The sequence below is a fragment of the Pelophylax lessonae genome, assembly GCF_965119305.1.
Source record: "Pelophylax lessonae genome assembly, chromosome: 7".
Lineage (NCBI taxonomy): Eukaryota > Metazoa > Chordata > Amphibia > Anura > Ranidae > Pelophylax > Pelophylax lessonae.
In genome coordinates this window covers 199,773,436-199,796,516 of record NC_138774.1, presented here as the reverse complement: position 1 = coordinate 199,796,516, position 23,081 = coordinate 199,773,436, and the positions used below count along the sequence as shown (strand labels likewise).

The 23,081-nt window shown below is 44.3% G+C and overlaps 1 protein-coding gene across 1 annotated transcript; it reads left to right on the top strand.

The window, feature by feature from the left end:
* Positions 1 to 27: 27 nt before the first annotated feature.
* On the top strand, positions 28 to 13,111 carry LOC309560575 (uncharacterized protein; the record flags this gene model as incomplete). Its single annotated transcript, XM_082264200.1, has 3 exons — positions 28 to 104; positions 1,544 to 2,085; positions 13,086 to 13,111. 3 exons carry the CDS (start codon positions 28 to 30, stop codon positions 13,109 to 13,111), a joined length of 645 nt encoding a protein of 214 aa, XP_082120326.1.
* Between the last annotated feature and the right edge of the window lie 9,970 nt (positions 13,112 to 23,081).

Here is a 23,081-nt window from a genome sequence, read left to right as displayed (position 1 = left end):
GTGTTACTGGTGGTGACTGCGGCCATTATGTCCCTCAGGGTGGGCTCAGCATCAGGCACAGGGGAGGAGGACTGGAAGTTACCTGCAGTGTCCCAGGCAGAAAGGTGCGCAGAGATGTCACCCAGCGGGGCTGTGTCGTCGGCATCTGACTGCGGCGGAGGAGAGATAGCAGGAGCGGTCGTCACACTAGGGGCCGATTTTGTGGCAGGCTTCGAGAAGAGCTTCTGGGCAGCCTCCTTATGTGAAGGCTTCTGTGTGCCTCGCTGCAGCTGGGCGCCATCTTGGGCTTGGCGGTCAGGAGCATGGCGGCCGGTCGTCTGCCGAGATGACATGTTGCAGCGGCTCGAGGGACCCACCTGACAGGCCAGGAGCTCCGGGGATCACAGAGGGACGAGTCCCGCGAAAAAGATCGGATCGATCGGGTGTCCAAAAGGATGATAGCACAGGATGTTCGGCGGAGCGAGAGCTTCACACGTCCGGCTACATCCGCTGCTCGGCCACGCCCCGCGACTTTGTACTTTGATAAACGCGCGACTTGTGTACGAATTTACAACGACTTGTTGCGGCTACGACTTGTTGCGACTTTGATGTATGCGACTTGCACATAAAAGATTCCTTTTCCTGCAAGTGATGTAATTTCCTGTTTTGGAATAGTAGTGTATGTTGCAGGAAACATGTTGGCTATGCAGTATGTTGGAGCAGCAGTAATTATGGCTGCTGTAGCAGCTGTTATTGATGAGGAAGAAGAGGACCGGAGAAGGAGAAGGCATCGCTTCTGGATCCATCCTGTCATCTCCCAAAGGGAAGAGAGAGGCCAGTTCAGGATCCTTTATCATGACCTCCGTGCTCATGAAGACAAATTCTTTAATTACACACGGATGTCAATTAAAAGGTCAGAACATATGTTCATGTCAACTCTTTAACAAATATGTCTCTATGTATGTTATTTTTTACATGGATAATGTTGATAAATGCCATATATGTTTTTTTTTTTTACAGTTTTGATGAATTGTTGGCTCTGCTCTCCACACATCTAGAGAGACAAAACACTAGATTCAGAAGGAGTATTCCGCCCATAGAAAGACTGATTATCACATTGAGGTAAATTTTCCAACCTACTTACCTCCTGAGGCATTTGGAGAGACACATTATCATGTAATTATCATGTAACATATATGTAGTAGTGGTTGTGATTATGTTTGCCATGTTTTTTTCAACAGTGTCTTTCTCCTGCCTATCTTCTTCCTTCATTTCCTCAGGTACCTTCGTCCAAGCCAGTTTATGCATCATTCTAACATTATTTTTTTATTTTTAGGTACCTGGCAACTGGACATACCTTTACAAGTTTACATTATGAGTTCTTGGTTGGCAAAACTACTGCCAGCTATATTATCCATGATACCTGCAGAGCCATCTGGAATGTTCTTAAGGATTTGGTCCTGAAGAAACCCACTACAGAAGACTGGTGCAAGATAGCAGAATATTTCTGGGACCACTGCAATTTTCCAAATTGTGTTGGTACAATTGACGGAAAACACATTAGAATATTGAAGCCCATTGGCAGTGGAAGTAAATTCTTCAACTACAAAAAATACTTTTCTTTTGTCTTACTAGCAGTGGCTGATGCCAAATACTGTTTTAGCTATGTAGACATAGGTTCGTATGGAAGCAGCTCAGACTCGAGCATATTTGCGAGATCCACATTCGGAAGAATGTTGAGGGAAGATGGACTTCAGCTGCCACCGGACTGTCCACTACCAGGGACAAACGGACCACCACAGCCATTTGTTTTTGTTGGAGATGAGGCTTTCGCTCTCAGTCATCATCTCTTAAGGCCCTATTCAAATCGGTCTCTGACTGTGGAAAAAAGAGTTTTCAACTACCGCTTAACCAGGGCAAGACGAGTTGTTGAATGCGCCTTTGGAATTTTAGCTAACAAGTGGAGGTTCCTGCACACATCTATCAATTTAAAAATGGATAATGCAATATGTGCAGTCAAAGCAGCATGTGTTCTTCACAACTATGTTGCACTTCGTGATGGGTACAATCATGAAGATTGTGGCATGAATGACATGGAGGGTGCAAGTTTGAGTGCCAGTAGGGGCACAAGCAATGGTGCTACTGTGCGTGAGGGATTCACATCCTTTTTCATGTCTGCTGCTGGTTCTGTCCCCTGGCAGCTGGACGCTATTTCATAATGTATCACACGTTCCAACACAGTCCAATTTTGAATAAAATTCTGTTATGTTTTCCTTATATTTCTGTGCAATTATAACCAAAGTCTGCATATTGTTCCAGTTCTAGCTATAATAAAAATACATTGCTTAACCTTCTGTTTTGCTGTTTTCTACTGTAGATATAATTATATAGCATACACACATTATTGACAGTACTATAGAAGCAAAAATAATCCAAACAAAAACCACAGAGTAGAGTAACAAGGTAATTTTTTTTATTTTTTTTTTTTTTCAAAATTTAGAAAAAAATAAACTTTTTATAACAACATCACCAATGTTTTGGAGATACCAGCACCAAAACAATGAAAAAATAAATTAACAGGTAAAATGTTAACAACACCAAAAACAAAAAAAATTACAATTCCTGGTATATAATTGGAGATTCAGTGGACCCAGAATGAGAAATATTTGATGGGCCAGATGGGCTTGGGTAATCACTTGCAGATCCCTGACGGTATTGCCTTTCCGGGAAAGGCGTAACCTGCATGGGAGCAGGTTGGTAAGGTCTTGGTGTGCCAAGGGTGGAGGCAATAGGGGGCGGTATTGGGTGCAACATGCGGGGCCTGGAGATATTCGGCATGTTGCCATACTCATCGTAGTATGGGCGATTAACTTGGTGCCCATACTGTGAACTTGGTGGTGGTGGTGGTGGTGGTGGTGGGTACTGGTAATTGGGGGGATATGTGTGGTGGGGGGGGGGGGGTTTCCATACATGCTGTAGAGCTTGCCTCCCCAACCACAAAAGATTGGGCGGTTGACATGAGAGCCATCCTTAGTGCATACTTTTTCTCAGGGGGGACCTGCTTGCACATACCCAACAACACGGTCATGAAAGCAGTGTCATCACACATGCTTTCCTTCATGTGTGCGTTCATTTCCTTCACCACCTTCAGAACCTCCTCCATGGGTTTACCACCCCTAGGATTCGCCCTTGAGGAAGATCTTCGTGAAGGCCTTTGTTCTGTACTAGGCCCTGGTTCAGCCTCCACCGCAGCAGGAGAATCAATAATGGACAATGGTCTTGACATTACTCCCTCTGATTCCTCACCATCAGGGTCAGGATCACCAGGGTCTTGGCATCCCTCCTCCTCCTCCTCCTCCTCCTCCGCTGCCGCCTCCTGTGACCCCTCCTGCTGTTCAGAACCAAGTGAGGAGTCTTGCCAGCTTGCTTGGGTTCTGAAATATAATGAATACATTTCAAATTTTAGGAATATTAATATATTTTATATGTCAACTACAGTATCTAAAAAAATGCTGACAACTTACTCTCGCATCTCCAACACCGGCCTTAAAAATTCCAGCTCCTGGGCATGCGCATAAGGGACAATTCTGGAGGACCCAGAACCACTCCCCGCTATCTCGTAATTTTCTGAGATAGCGGTTATAGCAGTCCTTTATGCTTCTCCATCTAGTTTGTAAGGAGTGCACTGAAAAAAAGAAAATAACGGTACTGTACTGTACATATGGGGGCAAGCAGCAATGTGATAATTTGCATATATGAAACACTTACATTTTTCAGTCCGTTCTGTAGCTGTAAGACAGTCCCAATTTTCAAAATAGATCCTAGCAATCTCCAGCCATGCTCTCTCCTTCCTCACATGGTCCTTATATAAGGGGTCTCGGGTGTTGTATATTGAGGGGCGAGCTCTGACCAGACGAATGATCTCCTCATTGTCATGAGATGTTCGTTTATTCTTCCTGGATCTTGGCATGCTTGCTGTATATAACACTCTCCTCTCCTCTGCTAACTATGGGAAGTGATGTTTTTGGGAGGTGCAGAGATCATGTGATTTGGGGCGGAACATAACAATAAAAAAAATTTACTGTAAACTTCCGTGCAAATCGCAACGAAGTCGTGACGAAGTCGCGTTCAAAACCGTGTACTGCGACTTCGTTGCGACTTACATTACATTCTATGAGGGACATATCGCACTAAAGTCGGCCCAAAGTAGTGCAAGAAGCAATTTTGAAGACGCTGCGTCTTGAGTCGCAGCAGTGGAAACGGTCCATATTGAAAACAATGGGTTTTGACTTGTCATGCGACTTGACATGTGTCAAGTCGCACCGCAAGTCGCACTAGTGGAAACCGAGCCTTAGAGAGGTTTCAGTCCTACCAGCATTTTATTATCTAATTTGAATATATTTAGGATGTTCCTGTGCCAATTCAGCCTTATGGCAACATGGCTGAGCGGCCTGTTTCCTCCTGTAGGTGGGGTAAAGTCATAGCTCCCAACTGTCCCTGATTTGGAACAAAGTACCTCTGTCCCTCTTTCATCCTCTTTTGTTCCTCATTTTGGACTGATCTATATAGTTTTATAGAAAAAAGGCACTTTTTATGTTTCAAAAAGTGTTTCACAGTGTTAAAACTTTCATCCAAATCTAAAATGTATGCATCTGTAAATTTCAAAAGCCAGTATAAAGGAATAGTAGTGGTAATCAAAAAAAAAAAAAAAAAACACATGTAGGTTTACCTAATCATTTTGTTTTTGTATAATTCTCTTTTAAGGGACGTGGCAGGGGGTGTGTCCTATGCCTACATACTTTTGCTAATAGGTATCTCTTGTTCCCATCTGAAAAAGTTGGGAGCTATGGGTAAAGTGGACTACAAAAAGATGGCCAATGTGAGACACTGGAGAACCCCTTGAGAACGTCCTTTTGGACGAAACTAGTCAGGGCGTAATCCCACTGCTGACGCCACTGTGCTGTACAATCCCAGGTCAGCAGCGGCTCTCTCAGTGAGTTTTTACTACATACTACACTATCACTGGCTTTCTGTTGTCTCCTTGGTGAGCTCTATATGTTCCAACTTGAGTTGCCTTTGGCTGATGCCTGATTCCGGAGTGGAAGTGCATACACCTGGGGAGGATTTGTGCTTGAGAAACTATGCTGTGTCTGTGTACCTGTTACAGCTTATGGTCTGGTGAGTGTGCATTTGATTAAGGTGGTGGCCCTCTGTGTTTTCGTTACACTACAAGGATCTGCTGGATGGTGGAAGATCTTTCTTTATCTGAATATATATGGACCTTGATTTATGTTTGGCACATTGAACAAAGTTTACTTAGTTTTTTTTTTTTTATGTTTTTGTTATATTTATAGGCACTGCATCATTTCACGATATTGAACCTTTCTAGGTTTCAGTATATCAAACTTTGTTTGCCAGGAGCCACACGTGTTATAACAGCGTAGATTCATTACAATAGGTTTATTATTGTTCATGAATAATTAGCCACTACATATAGGGGCTACCTTCAACGCTTACCTAAAATAAATTATATATAAATGCCCAATACAATGCAAAAAAAATGCATAAATTCATATAAAGTGCATAATTGCATATATAATGACAATAACAGTGCTCCGCATCTCTATAAATATAAATACATAATTGTGATAAGTGAATTTGTGACAATGATAATAAATAGTCCACAAAATGGATAAATATCTTGTGCAAATAGTAAGAAAGTTCTGTGCAAAAATAAAGTGCAGGTGCTAAAAGCAATTTTCCCCATCAGCCATGTGGTTACTAGACTTCACCGACCAATATCCAAAGGTGGCTATAAATGGGTCACTCACCAGATGTTGTTGGTCTTGACTGCTATATAGCATCAAGACCATGCAGCGCTTGGGTGGTCACTCTGACCGAAATTGGTGTTGATTCTCCCGTGTAGTCACTCCACTCAGGGACGATGATCTGTCCCGCTTTCCTCGTTCACAGCACTGGTAAGAGACAAACGGAAGAGAAACTCCAGATAGTGTAGTACATAAAAAATTTGTTACCCATCCATGGGTAACAATGGTAACAGAAATGTTTAAAAGCCGTAAGTGTGACTGGGCACGAGCTGGAGATGCGGTGGACTGCTGTGATTCCGGCTTGCGTTCCACTCTTTCCACGTGACGTCACTATGTGTGTTCCAACTTACGCGTTTCGTCAGCACACTGACATCTTCAGAGATGGCAAGGCATGTCGCTCATCACTCTTATATCTGATGTTCACCGCCCTTCACTCCACCCCCTTTCTGAATATGGGAGGGTCTTGTGCATGGCTACATCTCCTACCGTGCATAATTACAGCAGATGTCCCGTAACACCATCACCCCCCGCAGGTAATGTGTCATACTGAACCCTACACAAGGATTCTTTTCATCACACAAATAAAATATAAAAATATGGATAATAACCCCTCATAAAAAAATATATTTCCAAACTGGTGAACTGCCATGTCTATTCTGACTCAACAGCATATACACCTTACATAAGAATACAATAGTTTTTAACCCATGAATCCTTTTTCCACATCTGGGGTCTTGCTATATATTCTGACATATTTACAAATTTTTATAGGTAGATAAATGCAGATATTCTTAATTATTATAAGTAAGTAAATTTACATATGTCCAATGGTTATGGTAATCGCCAACACAGCACTAAAAAATTAATATATGGAAAAATACCATGGCCCATATATCCAATATCACATTTTACACCTTAAAATTTTTTTTATTTTTTGGCTTATATATGTTTCGTTTATTACCCCTTCCTGTGGGTGCGAGGGATATACCATAACCATAGGTATATTTATTGACATTATTATTGTTCATGCACTTAGTTTTTCTCCTTTCAAACAATGCAGCAAAGTGTTGAAAGCAAAAGGCAGCTTACAGAACAGATGGTAAGTAACAAGTAAATGCTCAGCTTAAAGCACCCCAAAATGAAAAACTTACATATTAACATGAAAAATTCCACCTCTGGAACGAAAGTCTACATATTTTAACATATCTCTATATTGTCTTCTGACCTTTTTTTGCATTATTCACTGTTAACTCTGTTAAAGTGGAACTTCATTTTCTCAATCAACATTGATTATTTTTAATCTTTATGCTGCTAGCATTAGTAAATAAATGTTTTTTTAACATTTCTTCAGTTACTTCCTGGTTTGCGTGCCTAGGCGAATGATGTCATACATTCCAGGAGTCTTTAGAAGGGGAGGAGGGGTTTTCTCATCTAAGCACACCCTCCTGTCTGCATGCCTGAGCTAAGGGCAGATGGATTCCAGGAAGTAAATGCTACAAGAATCATCTGCCCTTACACAAAATGCCCATGGCCAGAAATGCTAGGGGTTGTTTTTCAAAGTAATTTCTCAGAAAAAAAAAAGCATGGAGAAATTGATGGATGGGGGGAGTTTGCGTTGAGGCTGGGTTCACACTGTGTGCGGAGCGGCTTGCAGCAGAGGGTCCAGTATGTCCCTGTTCACTGTTTCAGGTCCAAATTCAGTCCAAATTTTTGTCTGAATTTGGACCTAAAATGGACCAGAAGACGCACAGGACCCTTCTGCAAACCACTCTGCAGCCGTCCCGGTGCTGTATGAACCGGATCCATTGAGAGACGGTCACAATCTTCTGACATGTGAATTGGATGCGGATTCGCACCAGTGTGAACCCAGCCCAAATATAACAAAATAATAAAACAGATTTTTTGGTTTGAGGTGCTCAGATACAGTGTAGTTCCCCTTTAAGGTGACACCTTAGGACAGGTTTGGGGAAAAAAAATGTTTTTCTACCCTCAGTTCCCTGCCCTTCAGCTTTGGATAGTGTACTAAGGTATTTCCAGCTTTTTTTACTGAGAGAATAGGTGCAGGAACGCCCCGTTTTGAGTCACTCCTTTTCTCTTCCCCTACGCACTTCAGAGTACCATTCTTTGGTTCCACCCCCTACCCACCTTCCAGTTTTGCCCTTTTAGAGAATGCAGAATCAAGTAACATTTTGCGGTGATAAGTCGTTTGTATGGGGTTTATCAAGCATAACAAGAAAAGCAGTAAAATAGAGCCCCTGCAGCCAGTAGCCATATAACTCCCCCCCCCCCCAGCAACAATAGACCCCCCCTAATAACAATGGACCACCTGCAATAAAAATTCCCCCCTAGAAAAAATAGACTCCCGGCAGCAACAAAAGATCTCCCAATAGCCAGCATCTATAGACTCTCCGTCAGCTAGCAACAATAGATCCTTCCCAAACCAGTAGATCCCTCCCAGACAACAACTGACTCCCAGCAATATAAGACCCCCCACCCCCAGCAACATTAGGTCCCCCACCAGCAACCATAGACTTCCTCAGCAAAAATATACCCCCTCTGCATCAAAATATCCCCTTTAGCTAGAAAAAATACCCCAGCAGCCAGTATGGATAGACCCTCCAGCACCCCTTGCCATTACATACAGTCAGTAGTTGGAAGCGCCTGAACTGCGTTCCCGCTTAAAAAAAGCTCTGGGTATTTCTATGATCAGTTCATTGTTCTTCTAAATATTGATAGGTTCATTAGACATGGAGTATGATCCATTTTCCACTCTCTGCTCATTGTCTTCCAAAATGTGAATTTGGTGAACTGTACAGTGGCACAGTATGGTCCTTTTTCACACTCTGCTCATTGTCCTTCCAAAATACAGATGTTTTAATTTGTACCGTGATGGAGTACAATTAATTGTTCTATGCTTAGCTCATTGTCCTTCCAGATGTGAGTGGATAAATTGAACTGTGGTAGAGTATAACTAGGTATTGTACACTCTGATCATTGTCCTTCCCAAGGTGGAAGGATGAATTGTACTGTAGTATAGCCCATCTTTCTATACTCAGCTCATTGGCATTCCAGATGTGGTGGATGAATTCTTCTAATTCTAGAGGAATACTGTCCTGTTTTTCTACACTCAGCTCATTGTGTTTCCAGATGTGGATGGATAGTTTGTACTGTGGTGGAGTATAGTCCCCTTTTATTTGCTTAGCTTATTGTCTTTCCAGATGTGGATAAGTGTTGGATATCCAGATGGATAAGTTGTACAGTGGTCAGTTGTTCAAGCTCATTGTCCTTCCAGATGTGGATGGATGAAATGTACTGTGGTAGAGTACAGTTAGGTATTATACTTCAGCTCATTGACGTTCTGGATGTAGATGGATATGTTGTTCTGTGGCGGAGTTTATTTAATTTTTCCATGTTCAGCTCATTGTCTTCCCAGATGTGAATAGAAACATTTACTGTAGCGAAGTATTGCATGAGTCTATGCTCAGCTCATTTTCCTTTTCAAAGGATAGATAAATTGTTTAGTGGTGGCGTATACTTAGAGATTGTACAATCAGTTTTTTTTTTTTCAAACACAAAGTGATGGCGGCACACCGATTTTAAGTGAACACGTGAAGTTTATTCACCACTGTAAATCCAAAACTGGACATCAAAACATCACGAACAGGGACAAAAGGTTGACGCGTTTCCAGAGTTTACACTCGCTTACTCATAACCACGAGGATATATCAGCTCATTGTCCCTCCAGATTTGGTTGACAGACTTGGACTGGATTCTCAGCTAATGCCTCATTTCCACTGAGCGGTACGGTACGGTTCGGTACAGTTCAGTACGGTTTCTGAACGTACACCTTGATCAGGCTTGCGTTTCCACCGCCAACAGTACCTAAGCTCAACAGTACCTCAACAGTGTAGCTCCACCCTGTTGGTGCTTGGTACCCCAACGAAAGGGTCCCAAAAAAGTGGTTCGGAATTAGGGTACCATTCACAACTTTTGACAATGTAAATGGCCAAAATTGCGTACCGTACCAAACCGAACCGTACCGCTCAGTGGAAACGAGGCATTGCTGTCCTTCTGAATATGGATGAATTAACTGGACTGCAGCAGAGATAATTCTGTTTTTTTTTTCACATTCAGCTAAATTATTTCCACATATGTACGGGTTAATTGGACTTTGGTGGCATACAGTCCATTTTTCTGCTCTCAGCTTATTGTCATTGCAGATCCGGTTGGGTTAGTTGAACTGTGATGGGGGGGGCATCCATTTTCCTATGCTCATTTTCCTCAGATATGGATAGGTTTATTGTACTATGCTGGAGTGCAGTCACTTTTTTCTATACTCAGTTCATCGTCTTTCTGGATGTGAATGGGTTTACTGGACTATAGCCGAGTTCAGTCTCTTTTAATATGCTCAACTAATTGTCGTTTGGAATGTAGTTGGGGTAATTGGACTGTGGAGGAGTGCAGTCTTTTTTTCTACACTTAGCTCATTGTCATCAGAAGTGGATAGGATAACTGGACTGTAGTGGGCTACAGTCCATTTTTCTGTCCTTGTTTCATTGTCCATAAAGCTGTGGACGGGTTAAATAAACTGTGGTGCATTGCAATCCATGTTTCTGCTCTTGACTCTTTGTCCTTCTGGTGCTGGATGGGTTATTTTGGGCCTCTGTGGATGAAATAACAGAGAACAGCTAATGAAGGAGAGCTTGAGACTGACCATTTCACTTTACAAGCTCATTACAGAGCCAGCAATTGCTCAGGGTACATTAGGTAGAATGCACTGCCAGGCCAGGCAGAAAAAATGGCAGATATATTCACCGGGGGATATTTTTTATGCATACACTTAATGGACTAATTAAAAGAACTTTGGCCAGACCGTCATCTGAAAGCAAAGCCGTATGAGCCAATTAGTCATATTGTGTCTGGAAAAATGACTCCCACACTCTACGGGCTGGCCTGAGAAAAGGGTTTCTTGTTTAGACTCTGTCTGGAACTGCTCACAGGCTCTGGACTCTGTGGATGAAGCCAGATCAACTATGAGCTGGAAGAGAGCTGCTTCTCAAATAGCGCTAATTGTCAGCCGTCTGCCATGTGTTCTGCATGGCATTTATCCCGCTGACACCCGCAGAGAGCACGCCACAACATCCATCAACAATGCAATGGCCTACTGTAAAGACTACCTGTCTTCTGTACACAATGGAGGCAGCCATAGTGCCTGATGAAGTAATATCTGTGAGAATAAAGCAGCTGCCTTGTAGTGAAGATCATTAATAACAATAAAGTAAGGCCCATATATTAATGATCCTCTTTCTATGGCCATTTCAAATAATTATGTCTGTATTTAAAGTATTCCCACCTGCCCCTGGAGCTTTCTTATTGGTCCTTTAATGTAGAAGTCCATCCTAACACTAAAATCTCTAAATCTACTTGCATCCACAATCTAAGACTAGCCTATCTAGCTGCTCCGGTCCAGTCCTGAGCTGTCAGCAGTGGTTTCACTATGAAGGCAGGTGCAGAAGAGGCAGCCGACAACGGAAGACACATAGTAACTCTATGAGTGGCGCAATTTTCCATTCATTTCATAGTCGTTGTCAGCTATCTCCTCTGCAGAGTTCTCCTTGCTGGAGACCGGACTGGAGTGGCTTCAAAAAAGGTATGTATACCAGTGGGGGCTGGTTATAACAACTTTTTTGGGGGCACAAACAAACCCTCCAGGTCCTTACCTGCAAACAGAGCCTCCAGCCTGGGCTGTCACGGCTCCCCTGATACCTGGCGGCTTCCGTGTTCCAAATATTCAGCCCCCTGATTGGCTGGGATGCTGGAAACTGGCAGTGACACGATAGTGAATTCTGATTCGCTAAAATCAAAGGTGGGAGGGTTCAGGGAGCAGTGCTCTTTACCACAAGGTCAAAGTAAAACAAGACAATTAGCCTCAGGCTCTAATCGTGTGATTGTTAAAAATTGACAGACCTAATAGAAAACTATTAGTCCAGCGCCCCGCACATTGCACTGCACACAAATAGAACGATTTATTTTTAAATAAATGATAATGACTAAGATGTTAAAAAATGTTAGTCATTATATCATTTAATTAAAAATGAGGCCTACAGCTCTCTATTTAAGCATATGGAGACCCCATTTTCTCTAGCTGGGAGAGCGAACTGGAAAACCCTTCCTAGATTCTCAAGGATGCAGCGGTGGGTGCAAAGAAAGGTTGCTATGGAATACGGGTATGATTAGACTTACGCTCCACGGAAGGTCATGTTGGAAATTGAAGAGAAGAGAGAGTCTTGGTGAGATGAAGCCATATGGGTCTTCCTGTTTGTCCCCAAGCCTCACCGAAATTCCACCAAGTTGGATCTCTGGAAAAACTTCTTATCAGTTAAGACCCAGTGGAACTATGGGCGGTCCATTCACCTGGACCGAGTGGAGGTCTGCCGGCCCAGACGGATTGGGCCATGCCTGGTCTATCCGCGTCAGAGATGAAAATGGGAAGTTAGTGAGAATCCAGATTACTACATCTGAGGAGGACTTTAAGAGAAGAAATTTGCAAATGGCTGGCTAGCCTATATTCAGGATTGAAACAAGCAAGTTCCAAGTTCTGTAGCTGTTGGGGGGTATGTCCCCTTTCCACTATCCCTCCCCCTTCTATCCTGTTGAGAACTACAGAGTTGCCCTTAGTGGACTCAAATCAGATGGCCGTCTCTCTTCAGAGTTTTTTTTTTTGTTGAAACAGACCCTTGTTGCTTTTCCGCAGACCTCCTGGGCCATCGGGCCAGGGTCTTGGATTACAAAAGAGAGAGAAAGAGCACAAGACCAAGAATGAAGTCTTCTAGTTCAAAGTTCTACCTCAGGTTCCAGCGGAACTACTTAATTTAGGCCCATGGGCCGGACTGGGTCCATGTCAAGAAGCTGCCTATGAAGTGGTAGGCAGGCAGCCTGCTGAGAGTTTGGTGGGGGGTGCCCTGGTATGGTTGGGGACCCTTGAAGATACTTTTTCCTTTCTTGGGGTTGCTTGGTCACTCAGGCTCCAGTGACCGACCCCCCATGGATAGAATTGCTATGGACTAAATAGGTAGTCAGTGGCAGGGATCAGGGCCACCCAGGAGGAGTGGACTGACCGGCGTGTCAAGGACTACAGAAGCTGCTGACTGAAATAGTCAGGGATATAGGATGAGAGGATCGCCCCCACAGGGAGGGTCTTCTCATCAATTTGAGAATTTAGGTAGAGTTGATCACTGTATGCTTGTGATGTGTTTAACCTCTCTCTTTTCTTCACAGGTGATACCAAGCTTAGAGACAGTTAGTCAGGTTGTTGAGATTTAATTACCCATCAGAACAAGCTTTGCTTGGTGGAGAGTGGATTGCCATAAATGCACCTAAAATGTACCATATTGTATAGAGAGTGTACTATATTGTATAGAGAGATACGTATATTTTTGCATTTAAATTATTAATTGTACATTTGTTGTTTCCCTTTTCCCCCTTTTCCAGGTTTGTGGGATACTCCTACGTTTTTTTGATAGGATTTTTGTAGGGGGCGGCTGCCCCAGTGCTAATGGGACGTGGCTCAAATTGGTGGGGGGGGGGGTTGGATGTAGCACCCTCCTAGCTAGGTAGGTGCTAGGTAAATGCAGGGGAAACCATCACCAGCAGCTCCCAAGGGAGTAGTGCTACATGTAAGTTCACCTTTCCAGAAAAAAATGAAAAGATGAACTAACACCGTACACCCTCCCCATCCCCCTGGTCCCCACTGTACTTACCTCAGTGAGTGATAAGCTGTCAGTGCCCACACAGCCAGTGTAGCAGTCCGGGGTTTTGAAATCCCTGCTCTTCTTCCCATCTTTCTGCAAGCTTTCTTGAACAGATCATAGTGATTCTGATTGGTTAGCACTGGCACAGAGAATAGCTCTGATATGATCCAGAAGCACAGCAGAAAGAAAATGAATAAGAGCAGGGATTTTGAATATCTGGACTGCTACACTGGCTGTATGGGCACCGACGGCTCATCACCCATGGTGGAAAGTACAGTGTAGACCAGAGGGATGAAAAGGTGTACAGTGTTACTGTAATTCACCTTTTCATTTTTTTTTTGAAAAGGTGAAATAACCTTTTAAATGACTAAACCCAATGCAGCATCCTCCTAACTAGGCTCCTAATAGTTGAGACAAATTTGTTTTTTTGGCTCCCTGTAGCAGAGGAGCAGTGTTCATTTGCTTTTGGCTCTGCTGATTTATGCTGTTTGCAGGCTCTGCTGCTTTCCCCTGGATTCTGGTAGGTTCCAGAATTTAGTGGGTGGAGGAGGCAGATCCTCACCTGCATATTCATGCTGCCTCAGCCAATCCCTATAAGGAAGAATGACAAGTAGGGGGCTGATGTGTGTATAAATAGGCTGGGGTCTGGAACAGCAGGATCCTTGTACCTATGGGAGAAGGCCTAGCCTGAGGGCTTAAAGCTGCAGCCTAGAAGAAGCTTATCTGGGTCCTAGCTCCAGTTAGAGCTAGGGGACCCACATCTAGAGTTCCTGAAGAACAGTGCAGGAAGTCCACAGAGGACATAACCTGGAGGCGTCCAGTACAGAGGGTGGTTGGTACTGCAAGAAAGCATTGAAGTACACAGGGAACAGTGAGTACAATGCTAAAAGATTCCAGACACTGTCCTTGCCACCTTTTGGGAGCGCTTACTACAGTTTGCTGACTCAGGCTTTATCTTTGCAATGGGGTCGTCTGTGTTGTAATTCACTAAACACTGAATTCAAGAGGGTAGTAGCACCCTGAAGAGACAGTACAGTTAGAAGTGTCATCCATTATTTCTTTCTGCTACTTTGGAGTATCCCAAGGTGCACCAGCACCCTAATCAAGTTAAACCAGCAAATTAACTACAAAAAGACATGCACTGCCTGGTTAAAGTTGATAGACCATGAACAGCCATGTGCCTCACAGGGAATGAATCCTAGGAAAATTCAGCCGGCCATGTTTGGGGTCTGTGCTACAGCAAAACTAAAGTAAGTTACTTGAAAAAAAAAATAAAAAAACAAGCTGTGCAGAATAGCTTTGCTAAAACATTGCGTGTCATTACTGCTTAGACCAAGAAGAAGCGAACACCCTGAAAGCTTGTCCAGAAAGTTTAGACATTTGTGCAAAAAGGAAAAGTATCACAGACAGTACGGTTGTTTTTGTCAGGTTATGACTGTCCTGGTGACAAATGCGCCTCTAATTTTGTCTTTCATAATACAGACTCTCGATTTGTTAACTACCATGCATGGCTTAGGAGTTGTGCTTTAACATGTGCAGGGCATTGGTTGACCCGGACATTTTCTCCTTGAATGGATCCCTACAGTCATCCAGCAGGGTCAGAATTATGACCGCGAGCATCGTCCAGCTTTACATAAACAGAGCTGGATATTTAGCATTTGGTTAATGGCTGTTTCAGCTCTTATTTCTCTTGGATCATGTCAGGATCCTGGCTTTGCATGTTAAGATAAAGCTGAGCTGTTGACTTTCCAAAAACGAGGGTCAGTGCATGCTTATAAATACAGCTGTTTGTCTGAGCTCAGCCTGTGCAACCTAACCAACTGCTTCTATTGATAGTCAACAGAAACATTAACTTATTCGCTGCCTTCATAGACCAGCTTGCATTACGCAGCAATAACTAGTAATTAAAGCAGTAGTAAACCGCAGCGTTAACAAAAAAAAATCCTGCAAGGCAATGACATAATGTGCTAGCACGCATCGCATACTAGCACATTATGAAATAAGTACCTTAGAACGAAGCCCTCCAGCGGTGTACTGTCACCACTGACAGGGCTTCCATCTTCCCCCAGTATTTCTTTCGGGTTTTTGAGCTTCAGATATATGAGGTGCCTGGGCCGCGATTCAGTCACTTCCAAGCCCTTGGCTGCGGTATATACCGTGCCAGACCCTCATAGTGCTTGCGCTGGTGACTTTACCGCCTGCATGCAGTGTGAATATCTGCTAAACCCTGCAAGTTTAGGAGAAATTTACTGCACCTAAAGGTAAGCCTTATTATAGGCTCACCTACCTGTAGGTACAACTTAAAAAAAAGACTTTACTACCACTTTAACAGGACACATTTAAAGGGTTATTACATTGAAAACTCACATTGCGGTTTTAGATTAATGATGGTGGTTTAAATAAAATGTAGGACTTTTCCTGAAAGTTATAGGACTCCAGCATCCAAGTCCTCATGTCTGCCCTTCTTTTCCATAACGAGAACTTTTTACTGTTTTACCTATGATTTTGCATTATGGTACAGGTAGCAGGTAGAGTGAGACCACCATTCCACAGTGAAAGGAATGGGATTTCATGGTGGAGTAGGTGAGTTGGAAAATCTGGCAGTGAGGTTAAGGCTTATTTACTAAAGCAGTGCGAAATGTAGCATCTTAGATCACTGACACCAGCTGATGATTGGTTGTTTAGGGTTAAAGATCTTAGCAAATCTCAGTGAGTATGGCAGTCCACAAGCATTTATCCAAAACAGTAAGCTGACATGTTTTTGGAGCCACAAATTTGGTGACAGAAAGCATTGGATCACCAGTGGGCATAAAGTTTTGATCCAATAGGTATAAGCATAATACCGCAGCTGATGGTTAATTTGGGTGCTGACTAGGTTAAGGAGCCAGAAAGATATCATTGAAGTGAACCTGTTCTTTCTTTAACTCCCTGTTTACATTTAGACTCACTGTAGCTCAGAGCTTATGCAGAGATAAGAACCTGTCTACATGTCACTGCACTTAGGCATCCAGCATAGGCAGGGACAGGTGTCACACCCACCCACCTCCATACCTGGATGTCATGGGTTCTCTTGCTTTGACTGACCCACCAAAACTGAGAAGTGAAGGTAAATAGGAAATGAGGACGGTGAATGGACAATGTACTGGTTTGCTTTTGGTGTTAGTTTAAGGGCTAAGAGGTTATAGGGTTAAGTGTTAAGATTTGGTCGTTAGGAGTTAAATCTCAGTGTTAGCGGATTAATGTTAAAGGTTAAGTAAAAGTGAACCTGTTATTTGTCCATGCAGGGTGAAGCAACGGGCTTAAGCCCCGTACACACGTACCGATTGTCGGCCGTAAATATTCGGCTGACGACCGATCAGCCGATTGTAGGCTTGTTAGTATGATGCTTCCGACAGCCGATAACGCATTTTCGGCCGAACAGAATCTGTTGTGCAGGCATTAAAATTTTTGTTGGCCAACACCAGAACGGCCGATTGTTCCTCAGTCAGTACAGAATTCGGCCGACAATCAGCAGATTTGCAAGACTGGGCATGCTCAGAGAAGAAAAAACACACGGAAAGTTAACCATCACATGACATCACTTCTGCAGTCGGCTGTTGTTGGCCGACAAAATTCGTGTGCAGTCTTTTGCACTTTTCAGCGGACAGGACATCCCTGGACAAAAGACGGCCGATCGGTCGGCCGACGATCGGTACGTGTGTACGAGGCATTACTTAACTGCCAGCCTAATCCCCTTAATGCACGCATGCATCTCCCCTTTATTTACACACTACTCTGTTAGCCCACTAGAGCGAGAAGTAGAAGCCCTGTAGTGTTTAAGTTGTCTGGTCAGCGCTAACTGATGTGACAACACTGGGGCCTGGTTAATTACTGAGGATTTCATAGTGGGACCAAGGATAGAGAGTCTGATTGGCAGAGGGGAAACAGAAAGGTGAATTTAGGCATCAAGGAAAAGGGAATGGGGGTTAGGCTAGTCTTCAAACTACATGGTCACTCTAAGGGTCTACCACAATCTGCAGGCGGTGAGGCCCATGAACTACCAAACAGCCCGCAGCAAAGTCAGTGTCAATACAAGTGGCCAAGAAGCTTTCCACACTAATGCTGTTCGGAAGTCCAAGGACCAGTGTGTAAGCAGGCTGAAATTAGGGTTGCCACCTCATCCCTTTAAAACCGAACACATATTAATTACACAGGTTCTGCGGCTGATTTAGGTGGTAAATAAATTCACTTAGTGCCTTATTTGCATTAAATTAGCCACAAACCTGTGTAATTAATATGTGTTTTAACAGTTTTAAAGGGATGAGGTGGCAACTCGTTGAAATGCTGGTTAGTGAGACAGCTGTGTCTCAGCCAGTAGGGAAACAGTTAATCTGTTTCCCCACACTTTCTACTAAGATCTGCCTCTCTTCGCTGCTGATAATAAAAGGGGGGAGGGCTCTGCCCAGTGAGACAGTCTGCATGGGAGAGAAGATGCAGACAGGGCAGAGCATGTAATCTCCAGCCACATCACAGAGCTGCTGAAGCTGCATCTACCAGAAAGAGCCTCGCCTGCCTCTAAGAATCTTCCACATGTAGGGGAATTGCTGGGACTTGCAGTCCTTCCTGAAGAACACCAACTCTGGAGATCTGCCATTGTGGACTCTGCTGTGTGTGGACTCCTGCATGTGCAGGTATGCTGGGACAGCCACAAGCCTGAGTTTTGGATTAGTTTAGGGAAAAGACTGTGCACTTTGTTTTGGAACTGTTATGCTGTGAGTTTCAAGTAAAGCTTTTGAAACTTTGTCCTAGCCTGGTTTGCAGTTACTTAAAGGTGTGCATGGTGGTAAAAGTGTATGGAGAAACAGGGCCTGTAATGTACACACAGGGGTTTAAGTAGTGGCATGCCATTGCTAGGGGAAACAAGTACAAGAGAAAGATGATATGACAGCCAGACAGCGGTACTGGTGGGGGTGATGGGTCTCATGTATAGTAAAAAAAGTGGTTGGTGCCCCAGCAATTGGGATTGGATACACATGGCTGAGACCCTAGGGACCTAGCCATAAGGTACAGAAGAGAAAAGAGGTAATTAAGAGAGCGCATGGGGTCCATGGTGGTGGCCACGGGACCCGTCCTGTCACTGTGAGATATGTGACAGTGTCAAGCTGGATTGGTGGAATGGGGCACTGCTCTGTGGTGTCTTCTTCAAAATGTAGCATCCTGAACAGGTATATGTACAATGGAACAGGAGGCACCTGTATGACAGTGTCAGGTTATGATACAGAGACACTGGGGTGTACAGCTTACTTCTAAGCCAGAGTACTGCCATAATGTTGATGTTACATGAATGCGGCCCCATGCATTAGCAAGCACGTACATGGGAGATTCCGGAGGAAGCAGAAGAGTGAAAAAGAGAGCAAAAGGCCTAGTGTTCATGGGGCGAGTTAGCCTCGCCCACAACTTGGCATAGTCAGCAGGTTACACCCACCCCATGCACCTGAAGACCTCCTGTAAAAGGGACCAAAGAATAGTTAGCTAGTTATAATTTGTCCAGGCTTGCCCAGCAATAGTAAGCACAACCGACTACCTGTTGCCGGATTGGCTCCTGCATGAGGTACCCTTACCGGATTGGTGGCGATGCTGATGGTAGGGGCATGTATAGCAACTGGTCCCGGAGGGATGCTCAGATCCATCATGAGCGTTGCTACCAGCTACTATGTTAGGCCAGCAACTACCCTGGAAGAAGGTGCCAATCACAGTAGACGTCGGAGCCACCTTGCAGGAACCATCAGCCAAGGTGCTCTGGCCTGCCTGATGCAACTTTCAAAAACCTGGAGTAGAGCAGTCGACTGAAGATCCTCCTTCAGCATTTTACCCACCTTCTGCAGATGCAGGCAATCGCCACACAGCCGATGTAACGTTAGAAAACCATACCTTGTGAAAATTCCATACCTCGTCACTTCCGGTGCACATACGTCATGGAACAGCTGAGCAGGTTACCATTGTGCATGCTCAGAGGTCCGGAGGGTAGGGAATTTTGACGGGGTAGTGTGTTGTAACGTTACACCGCATCAGCTGTTGCCGCGGTAACGTTAAACAAATCATCTCCGCTCCTACCCCTGTCACTTCCCTGATCTCAGCTACTAAATGTAAAAGCAGCGGGTGTATGAAAATATAAATCACGGAGATCTTGGCTCCATGATTTATATTTTCATAGACCCGCCTCCGCTTTTACATTTAGTAGCCAAGATCAGGGAAGTGACAGGGGTAGGAGCGGAGATGATTTCATGTTGCAGCCGAGATGTTTTAAGGTTACCGCGGCAACAGCTGATGCGGTGTGTAACGTTACAACACACTACCCCGCCAAAATTCCCTACCCTCCGGACCTCTGAGCATGCGCAATGGTAACCTGCTCAGCTGTTCCATGACGTAGGTGCGACGTAGGTGCACCGGAAGTGACGAGGGTAGGGAATTTTCATGGGTAGGGTTTTTTCACGGAACACCAGAACATGCTGCTGTGGCCCCCGAGATGTTACAATACTTCTCTAGTTTTCTGGATTCCTCAATCCACAAGTTTTTGGAACAAGTTACTTTGCATATTATTCTTAAAGTGGAGTTCCAACCCCCCCCCCTCCAAAAATTAAAAGTCAGCAGCTACACATACTGTATCTGCTGACTTTTAATATTAGGACTACCTGTCCTGGAATTCAGGGATTTCGGCACCCCAGCCGATGTTTGGCGGTAAGGGAATCCGGCAGTAAAGCCTTGCAGCTTCACAGCCGGTTCCCTACTGCATATGCGTGAAGCGTGCTGCATTCTCTTATTGGCCTGGCAGCAGGGGAAGGAGGAGGTAGGAGGCTGGCCGAACTGCTGACGTACCTTGCTGCAGTGGGGACAGGGTACTTGTCAAAAACAGGTACCCGCTCCCCCCTCTCCCCCGAAAGGTGTCAAATGTGGCACTGGCACTGGAGGGGGGGGGGATCAGATAAGCATAAGTTCCACCTTTGGGTGGAACTCTACTTAAAAAGGCCGCTACTGTTTGCCTGTTCTTGTGTGTGAATAATCTTGTATCAATGTACTTTATGTTGCTGGTACCATGATACTGTTTTGGGGTTGTTATGCAGCTGAGATAGCTTGCATTAAAAAATGGGGGGAGTGTAAGCAGGTTGAAATCAGAGTACTGCCATAATGTTGATGTCATATGAATGCGGTCTTGCCTGGTCCTGGGCATTAGCAAACATGTATGCTGGAAAGTCCAAAGGAAGGAGAAGAGTGAGAGAGAGCAAAAGGCGTGTGCATCAGGCAAGTCAGCCTTGCCCACAAGTAGGCCACATAGGACTTCCCTCTCATGCCTGTGTCAGATGGATCCTCAGGCTTTACCCTCGCCCATTTGGGAGCTCAGTCTCTCCTCTCTTTTATGACAGTACAGTCCTGTACAGCAGCTCAGCTCTTCCCTGGCAGGACTAAAGCTGTTCGGCTCTCTCCGCAGCCTGCTATGCACACACAGTCCTGAAGTCCGGGCAGCAGAATACTCCTCTCTCCAGCTCAACCTGCCTTGCACAGCTCCACTCTGCTTTTGAGTTAATTTCATAATATCAGTATTGCAAAAGCAATACAATTTAGAATTCTGCCTGTTTGCTCACCATCTCTTTCCACAACTTCCTGGATTCCCTGCATGCTTTGCAGCTTCTCCTCTTATGTTTACTTTTAGTATCTAAGGACTACATATCCCATGGGACCTTGCTGCCTGCAAGCTGGGATGATATCACATTTCTTGACTGTACCTCCTGAAACGTCACTTATTCAGTGCTTCTGTCAGTATAGGTGTAATTCAGAAGGCAGGCTCTGTGAAATGGTGACAAAGCAGTGCATGTTCACAGGGCATAACAGGTATGTGTCCCTGCACTAAATGAGGTAAATGTGTGGGATTCTTTTAAAAGTAAGTTTGCAAACTTCCACATCATTCAGACTAATAGGTGTCAGCTAGAAATAATTGAAATAAAATTTGAAAAATAATATATTTTTAATATATTATGTATAAATGTATGATTTAACCACTTAAGCCCCGGAAAATTTTACTCCCTTCCTGACCAGGGCCTATTCTGCGATACGGCACTGCATGACTTTAACAGGCAATTGCGCGGTCGTGCGACGCTGTACCCAAATGAAATTGACGTCCTTTTTTTCCCACAAACAGAGCTTTCTTTTGGTGGTATTTGATCACCTGTGCAATTTTTTGATCATGCGCTATAAACAAAAAAGAGCGACAATTTTGCAAAAATAACAATATTTTTCACATTTTGTTATATGAAATTCCCCCCCCAAAAAAATGTAAAAATCAAAATTTTTTAACTTTTTAGGCCAATTTGTTTTCTGCTACATATGTTTGGTAAAAAAAATTGCAAAAAGCGTATTTTGATTGGTTGTCGCAGTACTGCGACATTGCGGCGGACAGATCGGACCCTTGACTGACATTTTTGACACTTTTGGGGCTACCAGTGACATTACTACAGTAATCAGTGCTATACATATGCACTGTTACTGTAAAAATGACACTGGGATGGAAGGGGTTAACTTTATTGGAGAGGGAGGGGTTAAGTGTGTCTCTAGGGGCGTGTTTATTACTGTGATTGGATGTGGCTTTGTGTGTAACAGCACAGATCAACGGTCCTACATAGCAGGACCGAGTGATCAGTGCTTTTACACAGGGGAGAATGACAGGCGGCTTTGTTTACATTAGCCGCCTGCCTTTTTCCCTCTCCACCCGACTATAGCGAGTGACCGGCAGACATCGGGTCCGCCGGTCACACGCGCCGGCTTCTTCGGGAGTACGAGCGGGGGCGGGAGCGCGCCTCCGGCGGCACGCGCTCGCCCCCTATTCGCTCCCAGGCTAGTGACGTACTGGTACGTCACTTTGCCTGGGAGGGGCTGACCGCCGCCGTATATAGTCGGGCGGCGGTCGGCAAGTGGTTAAAATATTGAGCATATATACACTCTAAACTCTCCCCTTGCTCTATTTACTCCTCTTTCTGTTCCAGCTGTGGTGCTCATCAGGGTTTAAAAAAATGTTTTTCCCCATTTAAATCACTGAAGATTTTTACACAACCAACAGGCAGAAATAAAGTGAGGACAATTTGCATGCATCTGAAATGTCCTCATTCTGGCATGCAGCTTTGATGTTTACAGATGTTCTAGTATGGGAGAAATAGAAGTGTCTGGACTTAAAGTGATATTAAATTTGTTTATTTAAAAAAAAAAAAAAAATTATCTTCTTCTCGGGACCCCCGTCAGAGCTCCTGGCTCCTCCACCTTGACCAGTGCCCCCAATAGCAAGCTATTTGGCCACTGGTGCTTGCCCACTCCCAAGCCCTGCTCTACGCATCCAGAAGACACATAGGGCTGCGGCTTGACCCCCGCCCCTGCTTTTGCCTTATTGGCTATGATTGACAGCAGTGAGAGCCAATGTCTCCCCGCTGCTGAGTCTTAGCCAATAAGGAGAGAGAGACCCAGGACTGTCGAGGCCCCTGTGCACATTGCTGGTCTGAGA